Here is a 22,717-nt window from a genome sequence, read left to right on the forward strand (position 1 = left end):
GGAGGAGCAATGCTGTTTTCTTGAACTTGTAATGATTTTATATGACCACAAGATGGAGTCAGAAAGCTGTTAATGCCTATGAAGACGGCGGGCTCAAGCAACAAGTAATATCTCGTGTTGCCCAGTGTTTAACGTACATCCACAACCTGACAACAAATATGAGGACACACAAGCCCCAGAATTTTGTCATAAAAATAGTCTGTTATATTTTAATTGGATTATATTAAGTCCTGGTTACAGGGTGTTAAACTTTGAAATATCTCTGCTTCCACACACCTGAGTCAAATAAACAGGTCATTAGAAGAACTCTGGAGAACTAAACTACATACTGAGGAGGCAATTCAATTATTTTCAGGTGTGATGGACCAGGAACACATATAAAAGTGTCAGCATAGCTGTCATGTCCGATACATTTTTCTCTGGGCGACCTCCTCCAGTTCCTTCTGGGGGATCCCAAGGCCTTCCCAGGCCAGAAGGGAAGTTATTGTGCTTTTCCCAAATTTTCTTCCCGGGCTGCTCTTGACCAGATGTCTGACCATCTGAACTGACTTCTTTCAACCTGAAAAGGCAGTTGCTCTACTTGCACTGGCTTCAAGAGTCACCAGATCTCAGTCCAATAGAGCTCAATTGAAATTTGCTCAAAGGGGAAATTCACTTTAAAAATGTCAGAAAGCAAATCTGCAAAACAGTGTGATGCTGTTACTAGGGGTGCACCGATTTATCGGCCAGCCGATTTATCTGTGCCAATTTCCTTACTTTTGGGAGATCAGTGATAGGACAATTTTTACATATGAAGTCGATCTTATCCACCAATCTTATCTAGCTTGGCAAAGGTCTAAGAATCAACCACTGTCCTCTTTTGCTCTCTGGTGAGAAAGGTTGGACTGACAGACCGGCCCACCAAGTTATATCTGCACGGTTACAATTAACAATAGTTACCCCACTGTTGCCAACTCAACAACTTTCTTGCTATACTGAGCAACATTTCAGACAAAAGAAAATTGGTATCGGCAGGTTAAGCTTTTTAAAAGATCAGTAATCGGCGATCGGTCGGAAAACTGCAATTGGTGCACCTCTAGCTGTCACGTTAATATGGACCACAATCTCAGACAAATAGTTTTGATATTTTTGCTAAATGTTTCAATAGAACTTAAAATAATACCTGTAACCCAGTTTTTCTCTAGTCACCTGATAAAGTGGCCAATGAGTGTAAAATGCCTTTAATTCAACTAGCACAATTCAAGAGAGACAACAATTTGCATATTACCTGTGACTACAGAACATAGGTTCTTTGTAAATGTCGGGTGAATAGTGAAGTCTGTGACTAACATTGTATCTGGAGCCAAATATTGGCCATCTGTTCAACAAGCTTCTTGAAAATCTGATCTTGTAACAGGCACTCTTCCTCAACATACGAGTGAATCTGCAAGATTGCTAAGAAAAGACAAGAATAAAAATGTTGCAATGGCCAAAAATCCAAATGTTGACCTGGGATGGTAGATCATTGGGAAAGCTGTGATTAATGTGAATACCACATGAATTCTGTAGAACTACACTTTAAAAAAAGAGCCAGTCAAAAGTACTGTACATTACAATTAAGGACCAACATAATCATAATAAAATGAAGAGAACTAAATGCAGTTCTACCAATTTCAAAATTATGACATATTTCATTTGACTTTGGTTTTGTTTTTATTACAAGGTGCACTCTCCATAATGTAATTTAAAAAATTTAAATAGAGTCCTGCTTTATTATAATTACGCAGTTAAGGGGAATAAATGTGTGAAGCATGAGTCAGAGCAGTGTACGCCCTCTGTCAGTGATGGTAAAGGTTTCCTCCATTTAGAAGAGAAATGACAGCCGCCATAACAGTAAACCAGCAGGAAACAATGCATCACTCTGACACTGATCAGCTGAAGGTGGTCAGACAAAAAGAAATGAGTGCGATAAGAGCTATCTGCCTCTGCTGCATACAATATGTGTTGTGTAAGTACAACTCATCACCATGGTAATGCACATGAAAGAATAGGAAGCAGGCAGGCAGGCTCCAGCTGCCTGCAACCCAGCAGCTGCCAAACTCTCTGCTCAGATGTCAGCGGACTGTTAATTAGTCAGGACACACAGTCCTCGTCCTGCTGGGATCAAAGACTGTTTCCTGTAGGTGCTTCAGAGTAGAGCAACCAGTAAATGGACAACATGAAGATATTTTTCTCCTGGCTGCCGTTGACCATGCCGTTACCTTGTAACCTTAAACAAGTTTGTCTTCTTTGTTTTAAAGGTTCCTAGGTACCTGTCTCTTTTAGTATCCAGATCATATGTGTGAAACTCGAGGTTCAGGGGCCAAATCGGGCCCATCATAGCTTTTTATGTGAGACTCCAGAGGGATGCATAAATAGGACCTTTAAGATCACCGTTTTGTGTTCAAGTATTATTTTATCAAATCAAAGCAATTTTGTAATGGTATACTGCCAAACTACATCAATCGGAAATTCACTCAAAATCAACAAACTCCCACATTTTTTCACCAGTTTATCGCAAAAACTGGTGAAATGGTTGATAACATTGGGTTTAAGTGATGCTAACTCAAGGGCGCAAATCCCATCTCATTATTATTTCCCTGTTTATTATCTCATAAACAGGGAAATTTTTAAAGAGCAATTTTGGGGCGGTCGGTAAAGTTACTGTCAAATGCAATGTAAAATGTGGTTTAAAATTTTTTTTATTGTCTTCAACCACCAAAAATGACTAGTAAAAGTGTTTTTCTCAGTAAACAACCTGTTGAGACCCATAGAAGTCAAACTAAGATTCAGATGTTTAGATATGAGTTTGGTTCAGCGACACAGATCTAATCTCTACTACACCTTTACAAAAATGTAAGGCTCTGACTAAAAAGTTTTAATAAGTAACTCCACTTAATAAATTTCCTCATAAATATTGATTTATTTCAGTGGTTCTCAATACAAGTCATGTGTAATTTAAATTATAACTTAAGTTGCTCTAAACTATTATTTTATTTTTTTATTTTTGGGGTATCGGGGGGTTTCATGTCCTTGGATGGCTGAGAACCTATAAATATGTAGAAATGGAATATTTGGGAAGTATCACTTAAACGTAAGGGTCAGCACCAGAGTTTTCTAGAAAAATATTCTGATTTTATTTTGTGGTTTTAAAGGCTCTACGTTGAAGATGATAAGAAATAAAGGCATACTTCATTTTGTTTTACTGTCAGCTGCTGTACATCCTCTGCTCTCGGCTCCCATACAGAGCTGTCGGCTAGTGCTAAAGCTCAGCCGCTTCATCCAGTTTCAAACGCTTATTAAAGTCAGAGTTAAAGAGCTAAATATAATTGAAATACTTTCAGCTTGGCATTGGAGCTATTGATAACATTGTTTTATTCTTAGCAAATAATGGGATCATTTTGATCAGTTCCTATAGTGATGAATCATATGCTGCCAGGCAGTATTCTGCATGACAAGCTGAAGGAAGCAGGAGCTTTAGCATCCGGATGTGATGGGGCTCGTGATTCGTGTGATGGATCCCTGCTCAGAACCTGCCACCAATATCTTTCTGCGTACTCAATGTTTACTCCGCTGTCACAAACAGACTTCTGTTTGAAAGCAATGGAAATATGATCAGGACCACCATTAGAAATAAATTCTTATACTGAAAACATGAAGGACTCAATGCAAGCTGAAAATTCAATCATCTGCCTTGTAACCAAGGAAGGACTGCAGATCGTGGCTTCTCAGATTAAGCTCTTACTTATTCAACGTGTTTGGTATCCATGACAGCAAGTGCGTGTTGGGGCCTTCATATTTAGTTTTACTTGTCTGCATCCTTGTAACTTCACACACATACTATGTGAATAAATGTCAGCTACACACGGTTCGTTCTGTCATGCTGTGCGTGCTCAAAGCAGAGCCAATGCGCAGACAGACATTCAAGTCATCCACTTTAAAGTTTTTAACGAAAAAGAAACAAACAGATCTTGAACGTGACAAACAGGAGGTAGAGCATAGACAAAATAATAGGCAATAGGACAGAGAAATCCAGCAAAGGGCAATAAAAAAATCTTAATTACTGTAATGTGACAATAGAACCAGATGAGCTAATCATAGGAAATGTGGTTCATCTGGGGCAAGAGGAAAGCAGGAAACTGGGGAAGGAGATAATTTAACAGAGCTAGAAACTAAAACGGAAAGAGGCAGACAATGATCTAAGAAAAATAAATAGAAGCACAACATAAGCATAAGCTAAGAAATTAATGAAATAATTATGTGGAAATACCCTAGCAACAATAATCACCATTTAGAAATAAAAAGGACATGGCAAGACCTATGATACATAAATAACTCAAAAGAAAATAATGATACATGAAAAAATTAAAACTCAAAAGAAGGATCTTGTTATTAAATGAAGTAAACAAGATAGTCAACCATTAAAATTTAGATTTTGAAACTTCAGAAATGTTTGATAATACTTGGAATATAAACCATAACATGTGATATTTTATCTTCTCATCAGGTCATGAATTCATGGTCATCTCCAGTGTTTTAACTCGACATAATATAAATCTGGATGAAAGCAAAGACCTGAGGTTCAGAGTGAAAAGCACTCAGAAAAATCTGAACAGTTAGATTTTTGGCTATTAGTTATTCACAATGTCTTTACCACTTTCTTTTGTAAAATGAATGTGTTTTTTATGCAATGATGCAAACCTGCTCGTTGAATAATTTTGAATTTTTAGGACCTGGTGATCTTTCTGTCTGCGGCTCTGATCTCCTCCATGTCTGCCTCGAGTTCTGGGGACGTTTCTCCTCAGACCCACCATTGAACATTCAAGCTCTCTCACACACACGCACACAAATGTTGTGGTTCTCTATCTTTACAGGGGTTTTCTATTGTTTCCATTTATTTCTATAGCCTTAAACCTTACCAAAACTCAATAATTGTGTCCTCTGCATCTGGACCTAGTTGTGTTCCCCAATAGACTTGTCAGTCTTAAGAGGGCTAGTAAATATGCCAGAAATGGTCCTAAATATGATAAACAAGTACACACACAATTTCCTAAACAAACAAATGTAGGTGTGTATTCATAAACTGCAAGATGTGAGGAAGGTACACAGGACTGTGGAATCTGACTGACAGTCTTGACCTTTTCAACCACGAGTTGTCCTTGTGGGAGTTCAGAGTGATTCCACCAAAGATGACTCAAACGGAGAATGACGCTCCCCTCAAACACACACACCCCCCCACACACACACACACACACCCTATCAATCTCTGTGTCCACTCCCATCCTTTCTCTCTTTTCATCTAGTCTACTTTACTTTCAGTCAGTTTAGCCTCTTTTCTTATTACATCTGTTATACAAAAACAGATTTCGGCTTTTAGGATTTCTGTCCACATTTTTATTTCATCCTTCTTTTTTTTACTGCTGTGATGTTTCAAAAGCTCAGAAATGCTCTGCAGTTTGTTTATTGGTTACATGAAAATGAATGAACGAATGAATGAAGGGAAATACTGTTAATATGACAACATATTTGTACTATTCTGGCAAATGGAAACATCACACATTTCTATGTGAAGTGTCATTGAACACTGATGCTGTACAGGCTGCTAGTGAGACTCTTTCTTGACAAGAGACCATGTTTGCTTTAATTTCTTTTAAAGAAAATCATCAGTCAGGGATTCAGGATCACAGTTTCCAACCATAACTGTACTCTCAGCAGCAGCTCTGTGACTGTCTTAATTATAGTACACAGATGCAACTGATGAAATATATCCAAAACCCATGAGTAAGGGAGGTTAATTTGCATTGTAAGAAAGTTTTCTACATTTACAAGTCATTATTTAAATAGCAACAACAATAAAACCACAACTGACATAAAAACAGTCCATATGTATTTATGTTACTTGAACGTGATGAATTGTGCTGATTTTTAGCTCATCTAAAGACACTATGTTAGAAATTGAGAGGTTTTCTCAGCTTATTACTCTCCTTTTTTGTGCTTGACAGGCTATAGTCAAAACGAATCTTGATTTTGAGATTTTATGTGATAGATCAACACAAACACTGAGATTTATGCAAACGCTTTTTATGAATCTTTAAAATGTCTTCAACAGAATAACAATATCTAAGACCATATTTTATATAACATGTCCGACTTCCAGCACTATACCAAACATTATGCGAGGGACCACGAAGTTACTCCACATTATTAAAATGCCAAAAATGTCAGCTGCATCTTTGTGATTTGTGCTTTTTCTGCCTGTATTTCTTTGCAATCCTTCGTTTCACTGAACTGTCCAACAGTTTTTTTCCTTTTCCTTTAACTTCAAAGTTACTGAATGGATTAAACAGTTTCCATGGCAACTTGTATTCTGGGCAGTGAAAAACAAACACAATAAATTAGAGCATATGTCCCTGCAGCCCATGTACTGCTGCATATGTAGATCACTGTAGCATTTATAGAAAGAAACATGGTAATGACATGAAAAACATTGTCATTGGTTGGAAAAATCAAACAACATGCACAGCTCTGATAAGAAGTTGATAAATACTTATCATGGGCATAAACGTTAAACCAATTTTGGGGTTTTAATTTTTCCTAAATCAACAAACAACCTCAATGATTAAAAAAGGGAGTTTGAATTTAGCTTTTTTTCATTGTAGACTTTCCATAATTTAAGTTATTTATATAAGATCAAATATACACAAGGTGTATTTTATCTTTCAGTAAAATACACCTTGATCACTGAATTAATGAAGACAATAAACAGTATTTGGCATAAACTTTGTCAGAGTTGGAAGCATTTATATAAACTGGTTGGTTTCCTGGCACAGTCATGGTTTTCGTGTAGGAAAACTCTTAGTATCCACATTTCAATGCCGATTTATGGTGGTTATCTGGGTCATTCATGATAGCAATTTTAGTCAAGCTTGTTGCAGCTTGAGCTTCTGACCTTATCACCAATCTTTCAGTCTATAATGATGGAAAACTTGTGGTCAGTGACACATATGCTCCAGAAAGTGTTAGTTCATCTCTGGATGAAATCTTGGTGGCTTCTGGATTTTTCCTTAATACCTTGGCCCAAGGGTGACCCATTGGATCAGATGGTTGAAATTTAGACATAACTGAGTATGAAACACAGGAAACTCTAGGCTAACAATAAGCCTAGGGAATGGCTACAAATGTATGGGTTTAAATCTAGGCCCATGCCAAGAAACAAACTGGTTTAAATGAAGTCTACCAACTGGGATAAGAAAAGTGGTCAAATATCCTGATCAAATATTGGTGAATATTACTTAAAAGCCAGGCCTGTGTCTGAAAGTAAACCCATGTTTATCCATTTCTGATTAGAAAAGAAGTCAAACAACCAGAAGCATGGATACAAAATGTGCATAATATTTGATCATGTGTGACTATAGAATAATAAATTCCAATTTGGTTTATGAAATTCCTCATAATTGTTTAATCTATCATCAGCACAAGCTAAAAAGCAGTTAAAATGAATCCGTAAAAGACCAGATTTTGAATGACATCGGCATCCATGATGAGTGTGCTTAAACTTCCCACGGGAACTTCCTGGCTATGAACTAAAGAGCTGTGCAGTTGGCAAGCAGATAACAAGTATATATGTGCTTTATATAAACCACTTTTATGTGTAATGTGTGAGCACTGAAGCGTGAGGTGATAAAGTTATACTGAGTCTGGAGATAATGCAGCATATCAATTGAGTGTTGAACCATGACAGATGATACAAACCTGAGAGCAGCTCAGCACAGGGAGGCGTGTCTGTATTAAAAAAGGGAGTTTGAATTTAGCTCCCTTTTATACAGCACTGGTAGATATCTAATTACAACTTCATATGCAGACATTCAAAAGCAAATTAAAAAAAGCTGGAACTTCTGAGCCGATTTAGGTTTTGGAGGAAAAAGTGGAACATAAATACTCGGTTTCCTCTTTTATAAAGCAACGCTTTTTTAAAGGTCAGACCCACGTTTGTCTGTCGCCAAACTACACACAGCTTTGTGCTGACAGACCTCCCGGTCAGTTTCATCGCCATTATCTCCCTAACACTAATTATAAAGTTCTAGCTGCATCTAGTCTGGCTTACTCACTGCAAAATGGGAACTCTTTGAAAAGGAGATGACAATTATCAGAGATGCATGAAAACTTTGAATATACAACTTGTGGCTGAGTCATGATGGTTGAATCCAATTAGTGTGCACACCAACAGCTGAGCCTTTAGAGTTGGGTATAAAAGAAAGTATTTACAGTAGGTTACACTGGGATGAGAAGCACAGACATAGAGCAGAGGCAAAAAATTAATATTCTGATCATTTTTACAACAAAATAGTTTCCACAGATGTGCACACCTCCATCAATGTCTCTTTGCGTCTCTTTCTCACACCTAATTGGCGAACTTGGTTATACATCTCCCTTGGAATGGTGATGTTGGTGTGCGAGTCTTTCGCTTTGGCTATTGTCTACATGATGGAGCACGTAAAGCCACAACACTCCTTCAGCAGGGTGAGGCCTGTCTTGGTGAAAGGGGAGGAAGTCTGCTGAGCTCTGGCTGGTACCCTTCTTGATGATGCACCTAAAATTCAACACAAGTCGAATAAAACAAGTTACCACTCTGGATGTAACCAGGTCTCATGATATAAATACACCATAATAATATGATTGGAATGATTGGTCCTGCAGAGTGCGATCTGCTCACTGCCTGCATGTGGTGTTGTTTGGTGAGGTAAGCTGCTTTCAGCCCCAGATATGAAGGTGAAAGAGACAAAGACATTATAAAAAAATGGATGCAATTGCCCCTTCAAAGCTTTTAAATGTTTCTTGTCACCCCTGGCAGGAGCAGATGATTTCAAGCAGATATTTTTCCTTTGCAACACTGTGGAGGAAATTTGAGCTGCTCATCTTTTCAAGATTGCTTTGATTTCGCGTTACTAAAAGGTTTTCATTTTTCTTTTTTTTCATTCAGGAGTGAAAGTGCTGGTGTGGTTTGGATACCTCTTCTACTTCACATTCCAAGTCTGCCTGACCTTACATCCATGAATTGATACCAAGACATTCTCGTTCAGGATCTTCTCCTTCAGCAGAGCAAAATTCACGGTTCAATCAAGTAGCATTATGCTGCTGGGACCATGTTTGACTGCAGGTATGATGTTCTTTTTCTAAAATGACGTGTAAGTTTTGCTTCTGCTTTGCCAATCCACAGAATATTTTTTCCAAAAGTCATTCAGGGGTTTTTTTTCTTATTGTTTAGCAAATGTGAAACTGTTTTTTTGTTTCCTTCTGATCAACTGTGGCTCTATGAGAGAAGAACATGTCTTCCAATCAAAATGTTATAATTTGAGTTTACTTCCTGCTGCATATCTATATTCCTCAGGGCAAGGAAACCATAAGCCCAGTCTCTTTCTCACTGTTGAATCATAAACACAAATTTTAACCGAGACTAGTGAGTCCCGCCAGACTTTAGACATTCTGGGTGTCTCCAATTCTTGATGTATTTAGATGTCACATATATAATTTAATAATATAATTTCTCATTTTTGCCTGCTTAAATACCTGATTTCTTCAAGTTTCTTGGCAATCTGGATTTCAAAAACTCTGCCATTTCTTTATCTTCTTCTTTTTCCCTGAAAACAAAATTGGGGTCACATGTCTGTTATTTTTTTCCTGGGTTGAATGTTTTTTAAAACAAACAACATTGTTGGCCCTCAAAAATGTTAAATGCATAATTCTGAAATGTCCATTTTCACCAGTTCTCACAAAATTGTAGTAATGGCTGCTTCTCCTTTAAGCCCATGTTGATACAGGCATCTGGAAATCCTTCCCATAAATGAGACAGAGCGTTGAGGTCCAAAACTCTCTTTCTAATATGTTGACTAATTTCTTTAAATGTGATTGATGTATATTTGTTGCCTTAAATATACATGTATATACAGGTGTTCTTACCTTAATGTTGTTAAATAGGCCTATTGGAAGTGTGCATATCTACAAAATCATCATCTTTACATGTCTTACAATTTTGCTCCTGTGAATGAAAATGTGTTTTTGAAGCTTTTTCCCTTTCGACGCCTCTATGTTGTATGTATCGTGAGTTCTTTGCATCTTATCTTTAGCTTGATCTATTTGTTGCATTTTATCTATAACAATATATCACACAACAACAGAATGCATTAAAAGGTTACTACGGAGCATGACACACACCTGAGGCGTTCAAACTCAACATCATCCACTAAGAAATCTCTGGTCTCCACCAGTTTGTGAATCTGCTGCAGCAGCTCATCCTCCTTCTGTCGGTCTTCGTTGGACTTGTCCTTATCTAGAATATAAACACAATTTGATAATATTGGTGTGAATTTGATTTACTGTGAGTTTCTGTTTGAGTAAAACTTTTGCTTATAATTAGCAGTTGAATGAGCCTTCTTTTAGGTCATTTTTGAATCAAAGAAAACTCCTCTGCTCATTTCTAAAACACTGTTTGACCAACAGATTTGGTGTTACATTTAGGTTTACATATGAATTCAACAAAAACATATCAAAATTTGAAGATTTAATTAATGAGACTACACCTAAACATATTTTTTTTCTTTTTTGACCATCATATTGTATGAAGGTTTCCTACCTGGTATAGACACCAATTTGTGAAGCTCCTTCTTCAGTCGAGTAATCTCTTTACACAGCTGAATGTCATCCATCCTGCTCAGACATGATAGCACGGAAGAAGTACACACACAGTGCAAATCTACAAGTTAGTGCTGCACACTGTACACACGGCATCACATTTTTAATCACGTTGACTTCCAAGTTTCTACGCAGGCAGCGTATCAACACTGGCAATCACTTCATCCAGGGTTGGTAATTAGCTTCCAGCTTTTTTGTTTTTATAGATTCTCATGCATTTCACAACCTTCATGCAAAGTAGGGAGGAGATTATCAAGGAGTCTCTGTCTTACTGACAGCAGTGTGAAAATGTCAGACAGCCGTGTCAAAATGGCAGCAATAAATAGGTATGATTGGCACTGAAAACCAGGTCTTTGAATCTGCTGGAGCCTTTGGAAATGTCTAATTTATCGATGGATGCAGAGCAGCCTTTACTCAATCAGGTGACGTGTGTTGAAAGCTGGACGGGAAATCTGTCGGAGCTGAAAAGAAACCTCTAAAAGAAGTTCTTGAGGATTTTTTTGTTTTATTTTAAAAGAGATTTCTCTGCCCAACTCAGCACATAAACAGGGAGGAATTCCTAAAAGGAATGAGAGCTGGGTAGAAATGCAGGCTGAAGGCTGTCGCACCACATCTACCTGGATCATTTCCACTTCTTCATGCTCCGTCTTTCATGGAATTGGTGGATGATTAGTGACACTGAGGTGAGGTGGGAGACCCTGCATACGCTCACACACTATCACACACATTTATCTCTGTCATCTGAGCCAGAGCCGCTGCTTGGCTCTCACCCTGTGGATTCTCCAGATCTTTAGGGAGAAAAGGCAGCACGGTCAAGGAAACATGGAGTTTATCCACATGCTGAGGTTTGGTCACACTTCCCTTCCTGCCCCCACTTTTCTTCACGTTCCCTCTCCACTCTGAATGTTGCTGCTGTCTATCTACATCATGAGAGTATGAATAAATATCCATGCATTAGCCTGCACAGTGGAAGGAAAGGTGGAGCCGTTGAAATTTGAAAAGAGGGCTGTCTGAGTGAAAATGAAAGCAAAGAAGACAGTAGTAACAGTGAAATAATAGAGTGCTGGCTGCAATATTGACCAGCTTTAAGCACAATATGTTCAGGGAGGCATATGATTAAGCATGTAAGTTGCTTCAAGTTAGAGTAACTGTCTAAATGAGGAGAGTGATTAATAAAATAGTGACAACTTTAACACCTATAATCCTTGTAACCCCATTTTATACATGTATGACTTTACTTTTAAATGCGACTAACTTTAAAAGGAAATTATTTATATGTTCATTTCTTAGTACGTGTTTCACACAGGAAGATAACGATGAAGCACCATCTCCTACCTACGTTTCCTATGTAAATAATTATCGGTATCTGCGTAATTAACAATAAATCTTTACTGTTGAACTACTGTCATAAAATAGCTTATGAAGGTAGAGGTCCACTTTGGTCTGAATGATTTTATTTTAGCTTTTAGATTCACCCTCTAAGAACATCTAGTCTGGATTTATGCTAAATTAAATGCATAATAAATGATTAAAAGTCTTCTTTTAAAGGGTTTCTATGAGTTTCAGAAGAGTCAATTTAGGACATTTAAATGTCTTTTAGGGTAATTATGATTTAAATTCTTGACCTATATATAAATCCTGGAAAAATAACCTAAGTTAACTTACATATACATGTATGTACAAATGTAACCCCTGTTCAACAAACAAATATAAACCATTTTGAGGACAAAATCATTTGAGGGGGAGACTTCACACAAGCCGTTTTGTTACAGCTAGTAACATTCTCAAATGAATACCCTGGGTGTATTTTATTTTATTTTTCAAAAATAAAAAGAAATGAGAAATGAAAGGAAATGTAATCAGAGACCAAGAGTTAAAAAAATGGATGCATTTCTGACTTTTTCATTTCTAAACATGATATTAAATCTAAGCCTTTTTAGGACATTGCAAAAAACCCTATTTAAGTACATTATTCCATAACACTCGTGACCATCAATTCAGCAGATTCCTAAACTTGGATTCCAGGGTTGCAGAAGGAGGAATAGTACAGATTGGAGCACCAGGATTGGGCTCAGTGGATTTGGAAGTGGAAGTTAAACATTATCAGACATCAGGGAGCTGAATGTGAGTGCTCAAAGTGATGGAGAGTTGCAGTTCACTAACAACACCTGCTTTTATTTCTGGTAGCTTTACAGAGTGACTTTCCTCAGAAGCAGATAATTAAAAGACTCCCTCTGTCTTTCGTCCCACATGCTGACCTCCCTTTGAGATCTGTTGTTGTTCTCAGCAGAATCAATCTCAGAGAAAGCACCACAATGTTTCACAGCACTGAAGATGTTTTTATGCACTTAACCAATTATCCTGAGTATTTTTTAGCGACTGGGTAGATTACACTGAAAAAAATCGGATGAGGTAAAAAGAGTAGAAATTACCTTAAAAAAAGATGCAACAAATGGGATAGAATGTGTAAATAATGTTGTGCAAGAATAAAAGGAAAAAAAAAATCACTTTAATTTCTTTCCATTAAAAAATGTTAATAGCTAGCTGCAGGGATCCACTCACATGTATCTGAGCTCTGACTCCCTCCTGACCAAGATGTCCCTGATCCTCTCAATCTTGAAGAGCTCCCCCTCAATGTCATCCACAGTAATGGTGGAGTCCGCCATGGACACCACATCGTCCTCTGAAAGAGAGGAAGAAAAAGTCTTATTGCTGGAAAAAAAACTTACATAATGTCTCATGGAGTATTAGTGTTGCTGTTTTTATCAGGGGAGTTTAAAATTGTTTCAATTACCGCTCACAGACAGGGTGGGTAATACAGTTTTCAAAAATAATCAACTCTGGCACTGCATAACAATAACCCAATATGAATGTGCATGTTAAACAGCTGCAGCAGGTGGAGTTGGGAAATTGCTCCACGCTGTAGAGCAGAGTAGAGCTGAGAGTCACAGTCAAATCCCAGTTTGTCAGTAACTGGCACGGCTCACGTCGCCGTCACTCACACTTGCACACCCCAACACACAGAGCATACACACACACAGCCGCACACAAAAATTGTTTAATTGCAAAAAGCCAAGGCAATAAAGCTGCACACTGAGTCTGCACAGACGTTCTGCTTCAAAGGTTCTCTGTTAATACTAATAATAATTTGTACGGACGCCCATTTTTACACTGAATGCTCTTCAGTATTAATACATACTGACTGAAATGAATGGTTATTATAAGGAGGAAGCAAATCTTGGGTAGTGGAGATCAAATCAAAGTTTGATGAACATCCTTATCATGAAGGAATAATGTTTTCTTCTAGTGTAAAAGGGCAAACCATGCTCTGCTGCAGCCTGCACCAATCACAGATTGAACCATTTATGATGAAAAAAATATCAAAATGGATGCCAATCAAAACACACTGCATTCTGTACTTTAAATTGTTCACAATTAGTGAAGGATCATGCTCATAAATATCAACTCAATGAGCGACTGTGGTGAATAAAGAGTCGACTGCCATGTTGTGAGATCAGGTTCCCACTTCTTCTCCCTTTCGCTGCTCAGCTCTCACTCTCACTGGCTACTTCCTGCTCAGAACTTTGCTTTGATTGACAGAATGGTGGCCTGTCTTTTTAAAAACAGGACAAATACAAAGAAAAAAAAAAGGAGGAACTGCATCAGCTCATCCATCAGCCATTCTATTTCTTTGAATGCCAACCTGCACTGTGGAAATAGATGGTAACTGAGTTTGGTTATGGCTCTGTTTGGTAGATTTGCTAGCAGGGCTCTGCTCATTTGTTTTTTTGTTAAATAAAAACGAAAAGTTTAATTAAAATATTACACAAAAGTAACAAGGCTTGCTTTCATAACAGAACAAATACATAAAAATGAAAGGAAAGAATAAGACTTCTCATAAAAATACTATGCAAAAGGATTTATTAACATAGAAAACATTCATATTCGCTAAGTTAAGGTAAAATATGAGGCTATAGATTAACAACCATTTGGGAGCCGAGTCAAAAGAGCCAAACTTTCCCTCCCTCAGCTTCTGAACAACATTTTTTAAGAAAGATTTTGTCACAGTTACTCCTGTTACATTTGCTCTAATGGTTATGTTACTAAAATCAAATTTTTAAAAAAGCTTTGGTTTAAAAAGCTGTGCCTCACTTTTAGCAATGATTACTACAGTATTTATATTTACTTTATAATCATTATCAGTAGCTGATTATGTGTATTTATTAATGTTCATATTTTATTATCTCCCCTTAGATTTTATACATTTTTAAGCACCTTTTGATAAAGACATTCATACTAGATGCTTACAGGCTCGTGCCAAAAGCCCAGACTGAGCAATTTCAGGAAATCATGTCTTCCTGTGTGTGAATTGATTCATCGAGCAGCTTCGGCTAGCAGGCGGCAGAGAAGGACGCAAGCAAATAACACCAATATCACCTCACTTTCTGACTCTATCGAGCCCTTAATACCTTTTTATTTACACAACTCACTATTCAGCATAACTCTAGTATGTCATCTCTATTCAAGTCACACCGAGCCTTGATCGAGGTACAACTGAGGTTTGAAGTGCAGCAAAGGTACTGCTTTATAGTGAAGAGGCAGAATAGGAGTGTGCAATACTCAGTGAAATTAGATCTGTGTGACTCAAGACTGCCAACAAAAGCTCTGAAGAATGCATTAACCGTACTTCATGATAAGCATTAGAGTGAACTGGCAAATATTTCCTTGAATGGAATCTTCATTTTTGTAATTTACAGCTGCACTCCATGAGACATAAATGTTGGGCTGTAAGAATGAAAAACACAGTCGAACAAACAGATTGTAGGCCACTATGAAAAACCTGGTTAATGCCAAGTTGTTGTAAAGATTCCCCTCCACCATCTTAGATTAGAAACACACAACTTAAATGTTATTGAGCTGATGATCAAATGGTCTTTACCAGACTGACAGCGGGTATCTATTAAGGACAAAATACGTGGCCCAGTCAAAGTACAGAAGAGAAGATTACTTGAATTTGGATTTTCTCTGATACTAGCCAACATACCTGAACTTGAACTATTTACATTAAAAAAATAAAAACAATGAGCAGAAATGTCTGTTTCTATACGTGCAAAGCCTGTAATTGGAGCTGCTATGAAAGATGGTTGACAATTGACAAAGGGTCTAGAGATACAAATACCCCTTTTCCCCGATTATTTGAAAAATATTTTGTCATCATTTCACAAATAACTGGATGTGGACGTTTTCATGAAAAAGACGACTTTTTTGATTTGATTCGGACAGATATAGCTAAGCTGAATTAAGATACAATATTGGATAAGCAGCTTTAGTGAATTTTAGAATATCTTTTATTGAAATGACACAATTATATCATTAGTATGTCAATAAATAAAATAAGATTCTGTGTGCAGAAAAGGCGATGAATGAAATTTACACACATGGACCATCTGAGAGAGAAAATAATATGATCTCTTGCTCCTTAAAAGCACAATTTTCCATTGTAGAGATGACAAACATGGTAGTTTATTACAAAGACTACATAAGGATATGCAGCAGAAAGCCTGGTGTCACACACATTATACTTACTGGTGTATACTACTGGAGACAGCGTGCTGCAGAGGCTCTGGAGACCAGGTAATACTGTCACTGAGCAGTTATGAGTCATCACCAGACCTTTCTGAAATACTTGCTGCTTCATCCAGGCTTACGCTTAAGCTCATTCACTCTTCCTTTACCATTTTCTTTTACTTTTCCTCCATAAAGTCAACCCATAGCTCCATTCTCAATCCAAGCTCCTGCAAATATCAATGACTCTAGTGAAACCAAATGAAATCATTTTTAAAACTCTATAGCTCTCTTTTACATGGCTGTACTTTGATTTCTGTGATCAATGATCTTGAGATGAAAATACTGGATTGGGAAAGTAAGAAAAATAAAAGGAAAATAGGCATATGATCAATGCAAAAATATATAAAAAAGAGCATAGAGTGATAGCTTCCACTGACAGAGTTACAGCATCATCAGGAGACACTGAACTGCACAACAATGTTAAACTGCAATAGAAAACTTTGTTTTTTACGTTTATGAATATGATTTAGTTACAACTTGCTGTCAGGAAGAATTTTATGCTTTTCTTCAAAAACAACACAACATAAAACATTTAGAACTCATAGGACTAATATGAGATATAGGAACAAATAAAAACTTGCAAATGGAAATATATTAAATATAGTCTGCATTGTTTTATAGGGCTGGACAAAAGTAATTAGACCCCTTGAAGTCTATTATATTTTGTTTCATTAAATAACAAATGCCAGAGTATTTGGGGGACATTTTGTCACAAACCAACACAAAGTAATGAATATTTGTGTATAAGAAAAATTTTCAGAGAAGTTTTGTTGCATTTTATTTTGAAATGTTTGACCAAGCTATTGTTTTAGTTTCAGTTTCCTGATCTTCAGACAAAAAAGACAACTTCTAATTTTTAAAAAATAAATTTTACTTGGTGCTGGGAACTAAAGCAATAGCAATATCAATAGATCAGGGGTGCCCAAAGCTTTTGAGACGTTTTGGTCCAAAATTGCAACATTTATTAAATTTTCAGAGGTGTGGTTCACTTTCACACTGCACTGTGTCAAACTAAGAGCAGACGAGTAATTAAAGTGTAGAAATATTGCTTGCAAAATATTGTAAATATATAATATATATGTGAATATATTGCTTATAAATATTTAAAACATGACGTGTGCTCAAAGTTAGACGCCACAGTTAGCCTACCAAAGAATTGTGTTTAAAAATAATAGTGGATAAATGGCTTAAGACCATTTATACCACAGCAGGTATGGAAAACCACAAAAGGAAAAATTAAATCATATACAAATCTATTAATCTATTCATGTTAAATAAATAAAAAATATTACTTTTTATTTAAGTATTTATGTCAGCTTGAGTCATGCAGAACTGATTTGATCGTTTCCATAGCAACAATCAGAAGTCCAGCGAGCACACCGATGAGGTCATAGATGACATCATGTACATCACAGTAGATCAAAGAAGTTCTAAAGCTTGAATGCTTGAATCTCAAACCATCAGTCAGGATCCAGACACTTCGTGGAGACTGAGATTTGTACAGAGCAATAATGTTTAGTGTTTCAAACGCGTTCGTTCCCTTGATTATCCCTCTTGGCTGGAGCCTGGGATATGCTGTCACCATGGGGTTGAAGAAAGTGTTCCCTGGAACGTTTCACCTTTCAGGGAAGAATTCTTACTATCAGGATGATGAAGAAGATTTATTTTGGAAACGTCTACCATCCAATAACACAGAACAAACCAACCCGGCTGGCGAGGTTTGTTTGGAAAAGGCTGTGGAACAGCAGACTGTGACCCCAGTAGGACTATACGAGACAGTACAGAGGACGGCGGTACTGGACAAACCGACCCGGCTGGGGAGGTTTGTCCCCAACAGGTTTGTCAGATGTTAGTTCTGAACAACCAGCCAATGTCTGTGGGATCACAGACATTGATGTGACTGAGACTGTATGACAGTACAGAGGAGAATCTTACTGTCTTCGAACAAACTGATCTGGCTGGGGAAGTTTGTTCAAAGACGATGGTATACGATGAGTGCGAGTACAGTCGCAGAAAAATCTGACCCGGCTGGGGAAGATTTGTCTGCGGCTGACCTCGCAGCCAAAGCTGTGGCTGAAGTGACAGCACTAGCTTTGGTTTCGTTGGTTCCATCTCTTTCCTTTCCAGACAAGAGTTCTCTGAAGATCTGACTTAAATTTATGTGACAAAAGAGTAAAAAGATTTGACAGGTTTCCTGTTTGCAGGTTTCTCTCCGGGCGCTCCGGCTTCCTGCCACAGTCTGAATCAGTTGAGCTTTCCAGTGTGGGTCCTTAGGCAAGACCCTTTGTGCTACTGCCTACCTCATACCATGAGAAACAATGAAATGCACGCTATGCCGGATCAGACGCCGCCCGGCCAAACAAGGTCTGTGTCAGGTGCTGAGGAACCAGAGCACCTTGATGAAAAATGGTCTACTGGAACAAGGCGGAAATGGGCGAGAGGTGAAAACATGGATCTGTTGGAATGCTACTACTCAAGTAACCCTAGTCAGAGGGGCTAAATGCAAAGAATGTGGGAGGAATGGTTATTTTGACATCCCCAGTCAACACTAACTGCCAAAAAACTAGTAGCTCAGTGTTCCAACATCCACAAATGGCATTGGCTTGAGATTGATGAGGTACAACACAAATGCTACGGCAAGGGCTGCAGAGATATACTTACAGTCAAAACTGTTTATAATTATGTTTTCTTCATTTTATGATAAATCAACTAATTATTACTCCCATTTTTGTTCAATTAGTATTACAAACGTTTTCATTTGATAAATACAAGAATGTTGAGATATTCTGTCTGTTTCTTCAACATGTCTTTAAATACTAAGGGTCTGAAAATTACAAAAGTGTCATCAACGTTGAAACAGATATGAACTAAAGGGCAACTCTGCGAGGAAGAAGCCATCTGTCCACAAGCGACACAATCAGTCTCTTAGTTCAGTTTAATTAGCAGAGTTTGGTTTACTTCACTCCAAACTAGCTTAGTCTTGTCTCTTTAACTTCTTTAAAGCAAATTTTGTTCACCTTTTTCTAACAAAAATTGTGTTTCAAGTGTTCCCACCTAGCAAAGTTAGCTTAGATTTACTTAACCTAACTTATATATATATATATATATATATAGAGAGAGAGAGAGAGAGAGAGAGAGATAGAAAGAGAGAGAGAGAGAAAGAAAGATAGAAAGAGGGAGAAAGAGAGATAGAGAGAAAGAAAGATAGAAAGAGAGAGAGAGAAAATGATAGAGAGAGAGATAGAGAGAAAGAGATAGAGAGAGAGAGAAAGAGATAGATAGAGAGATAGAGAGAAAGAGATAGAGAGATAGAGAGAGAGAGAGAAAGAGATAGATAGATAGAGAGAAAGAGATAGAGAAAGAGATAGAGAGATAGAGAGAAAGAGATAGAGAGATAGAGAGAGAGAGAGAAAGAGATAGAGAGATAGAGAGAGAGAGATAGATAGAGAGATAGAGAGAAAGAGATAGAGAGACAGAGAGAGAGAAAGAGATAGATAGAGAGATAGAAAGAAAGAGATAGAGAGAGAGATAGAGATAAAGATAGAGAGATAGATAGATAGATAGATAGATAGATAGATAGATAGATAGATAGATAGATAGATAGATAGATAGATAGATAGAACGCTGGAGGGCAAGAAGACTATTCTTTTACATGATTAGATTGAAAATAAATCACATACAGTAGATATATATAGCTATCTATTGATAGCTATATATATCGATAGATCGATAGATCTATGTGATTTATTTTCAATCTTTTCATGTAAAAGAATAGTCTTCTTGCCCTCCAGCATTGTCCGCATGCCCTAAATTTCCTTATGTAAACAATAACATGCAGGGGGTCAGGGCCATGCAGAGACCTTTGGAGGGGCAGGGGCTCAAAGTTAAAAAGGGCACATTGAACAACAACTTAAAACACCGTACAACAACATAGCAACAACCCATATTAATCAAGAATCTAATTTTATCGTACTATGTCATTGCCATCATGCGAGGACAATGCAAACCAAGTGTAGTATATTTTCCGGTATAATGTTGCCATTTCTGCTGCTGACAGTTCTGGAGGTCTGAGTTGATCTGAGACTGTAGTTGTTATACAGACCATCGGAGAGAAGGTCGCTGGTAATGAAGTTATGAAATAAGCAAATTTGCTGCTATTTTATTAAACCCACCGGTCACAATAGTGACCAAGAAATTTATTTCACTTTCAAGTACTCCAAAAAGATTTCTGATTACATTTTCAGTTAATGTTCAGCAAATATTGAAAGTTTAGAGTGTTTGGATAATACTTATGCAGTATCACGTTTAGAGTAAATTATCACATGAATAGAGCTGTTTACATCTTGGTTGCACCTTGGCGAGAGGAAGACTGCCACAAACCTCCCAACAGCCAGACTAGTTTATTTTGCTAAATTATTATATTTAGCTAAATATTACTGCTGAGGAGCACAAGCAGGCCTTCTGACATACATATAAAAATCAAATTAAAAATTGAAAAAAAAAAATTGAAAAAAAAAAACAAAAATCAAAAAAGGCACTAGGGGCATCAAGGATAAAAGGGGCCCCCATCATCCCCCCTCCCCCCTCTCTGCACCTGCCTGAATTGTACTATGAATTCAAAAAGATGTCTCTCCGCAAAAAGAGCCAAAAAACTACTCAACCTTCCCAAACAAACTAGAAAATGATAAAACAATAATGCTATATACAATTACACTGAAGTCAACATTCATTTTAGACAGAACATTGAAAACACTGTTCAGTATTTGCTCAATTTCATTCTACAGTAATGCTTTGGGAGTCTACAGTGCTAGTCAACCTACATCATATATGTACACAAAGGTCAGATTCAGCCTAATCAATAGAGACAGAAGGATAAGTTTTAAAAAAATGACCTGTTTTTTTGGTGTCTCCGCTCCATGTGGTGTGCTCCAGTGAACCATACTGGTGAGAGGATCCTTGCTTCTTTTCCATCGGTGCTGCAGCTGCTCTCCGGTAGTAGAGGCAGGGCAGCAGCAGAGAACTACAGGGGAGGGTCTTGCAGGCGGATTGTTGATGTATTTGTGAGTCATCAGCAGTCAGTCACTAACGCACGGAGGCAAAGGCGGCAAGATGTTCCAGAGGTTCCCTCCAGCTCTGGCAGGAGAATGCTAATGTGTCAACGTGTACCAAACAAACAGCGCCATCTGGTGACCTCTGGACATAATTACAGCAGCCAACTTTTCCCCAATGAATAAACACATAAAAAAGTAGCTTTTCTTTTTTTTAGAAAACAAAATCATTTATTTAGACAATAACATTCCCAAAGTCGGAATACAACATATATTCATAACATAAGGAGGAAATAATGTGCAAAATACATCATGAACTTCAAACCCATGATTAATCCCCTGCCAGATCAGCAGATACACATATACATGCACCTAATTGGTTAATGAATCTTATTCATTTATACACACATCACTTCCAGTTCCTGAGGTCTTTAGCGACAGAAATCATACTCATTAGGGTGCAAATTATACTTGATTTTATCCTGTAAAAACAAATACATTAAACAGTAACTTAAAGGGAAAGTTAATCTTTTTTTTAAAGTGAAATTCTGTTAAAAATGGAAAAGACGTTAATATGCTACCTGGTATCTAAATCTAGTAAGCCGTGAGAAACCAAGAGCAAAGCAGATTTGAACCATCTAAAAAAAACCTTCCAATCTCAAAAATATTATAGCAGTCAATGGAAACACTTCAATAAATGTGTTCGTCACATCATACTCATATACTGAGCCATTATCTACACAGAACCCAATGATTCGAAGTAAGAGGAAGTGCACAAACCATGATCTTTTTTGACAGAAAATGTAACATTTAAAACCCAAAATGACAACTAATTTTAAAGTACAGAAGTATAAAAATGAATGAAAACAAATTTTAATCTGCCATAAAGCTTTGGGTTCAAACATTGCTTAGCTTCATATCAGCTAGGCCTTCATCAGAAACAGTTTACATGTCCTGTTCTCAGTAGTTTATTGATGGTGGTGTAGCACTTCCTATTGCTGTTTCCTCTATATTTAGTCTTCAGCATCAGTATAAATAACTACCCAGTGTACTAAAATTGCTATGGCATTTTTGAGACTGGGGTTGTTTTATGACGCTAGAAGTCCATTTAGGTCTTAGCACCTCTTTAACAAGCTGTTAGCTTCAATTTCGGTCAAATCTAGAAGTCAAACAGCTTGCTGCTGCAGGTAACTAACCATTAATAACCTTTAAATACAACCTTCGCTTCACTTTTACATTTGCCCTGAAAAACAAAACCAGTAGTTGTGTCAGATCATCATTTTCCCTCGCTAAGCTGAGAGATATCAAATGGTGATTATGCATCAATAGGATAT

General features: G+C 37.3%; 1 protein-coding gene across 2 annotated transcripts; it reads right to left on the reverse strand.

The window, feature by feature from the left end:
- Positions 1–6,078: 6,078 nt before the first annotated feature.
- pik3r6a (phosphoinositide-3-kinase, regulatory subunit 6a) lies at positions 6,079–21,493 on the reverse strand. Of its 2 annotated transcripts, XM_032563258.1 has the most exons (6): positions 21,228–21,488; positions 13,270–13,390; positions 10,649–10,722; positions 10,231–10,345; positions 9,586–9,656; positions 6,079–8,608 (listed from the first exon to the last, which is right to left on the reverse strand). In XM_032563258.1, the coding sequence occupies exons 1-6, from the start codon at positions 21,304–21,306 to the stop codon at positions 8,496–8,498; spliced, it is 573 nt and encodes a 190-aa protein (XP_032419149.1). In that variant the 5' UTR covers positions 21,307–21,488; the 3' UTR covers positions 6,079–8,495. The 2 variants fall into 2 exon arrangements, with proteins under 2 accessions (XP_032419149.1, XP_032419150.1); XM_032563259.1 differs by lacking the exon at positions 9,586–9,656 and having other exon boundaries at positions 21,228–21,493.
- Positions 21,494–22,717: the final 1,224 nt, after the last annotated feature.

Source organism: Xiphophorus hellerii, chromosome 5, assembly GCF_003331165.1.
Source record: "Xiphophorus hellerii strain 12219 chromosome 5, Xiphophorus_hellerii-4.1, whole genome shotgun sequence".
Taxonomy (NCBI): Eukaryota; Metazoa; Chordata; class Actinopteri; order Cyprinodontiformes; family Poeciliidae; genus Xiphophorus; species Xiphophorus hellerii.